This window comes from Triticum aestivum, chromosome 3A (genome assembly GCF_018294505.1).
Source record: "Triticum aestivum cultivar Chinese Spring chromosome 3A, IWGSC CS RefSeq v2.1, whole genome shotgun sequence".
NCBI classification, from domain to species: domain Eukaryota; kingdom Viridiplantae; phylum Streptophyta; class Magnoliopsida; order Poales; family Poaceae; genus Triticum; species Triticum aestivum.
Genome location: NC_057800.1, coordinates 629,384,743 through 629,387,053, shown reverse-complemented (window position 1 = coordinate 629,387,053; position 2,311 = coordinate 629,384,743). Strand labels below are relative to the sequence as shown.

The 2,311-nt window shown below is 43.4% G+C and overlaps 1 protein-coding gene across 1 annotated transcript; it reads right to left on the bottom strand.

Moving 5' to 3' along the window:
- Nucleotides 1-249: 249 nt before the first annotated feature.
- Nucleotides 250-2,091, bottom strand: LOC123058845 (60S ribosomal protein L28-1-like). The gene is made up of 4 exons (XM_044481524.1): nucleotides 1,968-2,091; nucleotides 1,197-1,354; nucleotides 941-1,107; nucleotides 250-306 (listed from the first exon to the last, which is right to left on the bottom strand). Exons 2-4 carry the CDS (start codon nucleotides 1,342-1,344, stop codon nucleotides 295-297), a joined length of 327 nt encoding a protein of 108 aa, XP_044337459.1. The 5' UTR covers nucleotides 1,345-1,354; nucleotides 1,968-2,091; the 3' UTR covers nucleotides 250-294.
- Nucleotides 2,092-2,311: the final 220 nt, after the last annotated feature.

Sequence of the window (2,311 nt, the reverse complement as noted above, 5' to 3'; positions counted from 1 at the left end):
TCCAGTATTTTTGGACATGTGTGTTGCTGCTGTTTTCTGGAAACATGGAGTACAAGTATTTTTGGAAACATGGAAGAACATGATTTATTATCCTGGAGACTAGACAAGAGTTGTTCTGACCATTGTTACTCGAGTGAAGAGGATGACTAAAATCGCTCAATGGTTGAGAATACACCAACAACTTCAAACTCTCCTAACGAAAGATTCGAGTGCTGGAAACCTAGAAGAAGGACAGCTTATAGAGTTACTTGAGTGGAGTAAGGGACTATTTACAACATAGGAGTTTCAAAGGAATCAGTCCATTTCCTGCAGGAACATAAATTAAAGTTAGTGTTCAAAACTTAGCACTAGAAGACCAGTCTCAAACTTTTCAAACTTTGCATAATTAAGGGAACAGCCCCAGCAAGCATCAGACTTTTCTGAAGTTATGTACAACTTGCAGAACAAAGTGACTTCTCAAAATAACAAGTTGTAATGATTGAGGGAAAACATTGTTGAACTACAATTAGAGAATGGTCTCCAAGATGTATTAAACATACACCTGTGAGTACTGGACAACTGATATAGAGATGAGCTACACATTTACTGGTCACTTCAGAAGATGGCATGACAAGAGGTTGATTACACTATAAATATATTTCCATGGTTGAAACAAATAGCTCATCAACAAACTAGGAAGCATAATAACTGCATATGCGTCTATCATTTCCTAACCATAGAATACATCCTTGAACTTAGGATGACCTGACAAGATGCATTCAGTCAAGACAAGGCAGTGCAACAATGGCGCATCATTAGTGCCACAAGTCCACCACAAAATCAAGCATGCCATGACACAACTCTGAACTCAAGGAGGAAGCAGAGACAAGCCATGATTTATAGTTGTAGCTTAGAAACCAAGCATAAGGGCAATTCAAGTACAAAACTCTGGAGTTAATACCTGATTCTTGACAGATTTCGCCATCTTGCGGAACTCCTTGTGCATCAGAGTCTTGTGCTGGAGCTTGGCAGGGGTGTTCTGCTTCTTGGTCTTGGTCGTGGACAGGACAACAGCCTTGTCCTCTCCCGCTGATGGCTGGACCGCCACGGTCTTGCTGTTCGCCAAGCCTGAATCCACATCAGCCCCATAGCAAGTTAGCTCCTTGCAGAGACACTTGCAAACAAAAGGGTTAAAAACACTGCAAAGAGCTACGGACTCGAGAACTTGCAGGAGTGGACATTGTAGAGGTTGTTGGGCTCCTTGCTGAACCGCACCTTGGCATTGTTGTTGCCGAACTGTTTTATCAAGAAGTAGTTGTTCTTCTTCACGAGCTCCCAGACCAGAGACCCTGGAACGGTAGTCATTTCCCTTGGCCTACATCACCAAAACAACAACCAAAAGTCACATCCTACAGCTAGCAACAAGCAACATGACGCACTAATCCTACAGAATCAAGGAAACATTTGACTATTTGAGCAAAATTGTATGATGATTGCAAGTAGAAACAAGTACAGAGCATCACCAGGATCAAAATGTAGCAATAGTGGGCCAACGATAATGTACTACTAGAGTACGAGCTCTTACACGTGATGCAAAGCAATCAATGCTCCAAGTGGGCGTAAAAGATATAGTAACTTGAATTGGACGTCTACATTGGCGATCTATTTTCACTACCGGTACTGTAACTCGGATTAAACTAAGGACCACTACTACATTGTTCTAGCTTGTGCTGATAGTAGACCATCAACACTTCAGTTCTACTCTCACAGTACCACTTCTTTTCATAAATTACTAATTGGTGGTACTACTTCGGTTCTGCCATTAGAAACAGAGGAATCAAGTTCTTGATGGATGCATCAAAGATTGCAGATGGTAACAGGGAATTGAATGAGATGGACTAGCTAACCAAGTAGGGTAGCAAATGTGTGTCGACCGATGCACAAAAATTGGATACAACTAGTAGTCATCGAATAAATGCAGGTGGTACCTTGTTGCTTGGCATTCTCGGCGTCCTCGGCGTCATGAATGGTGTTTAATTGGAGACGGTCGGGAGCGTGACCTTGGCGTGCTTCTCCTCCTGCTCCTCCTCCTCCTCCTCCTCGTCTTTCCTCTCCCCACCTACACAACCAACCGTCTCATCTCAGCCCACAGTTTGAAGCACAAGCACACGGAAGGAACATTCAACACTTCAACTCGGCGGCTTGGGTGTCAAATCAACATGGATTCCGAAACGAAATGGAATCAACAAGAAGGGGTCAGAGGTCGTGGCCGTGCAAGGCAAATCGATGACAAAACGACTTGACTGCGGGAGGAGACGGACCTGATCTGGCC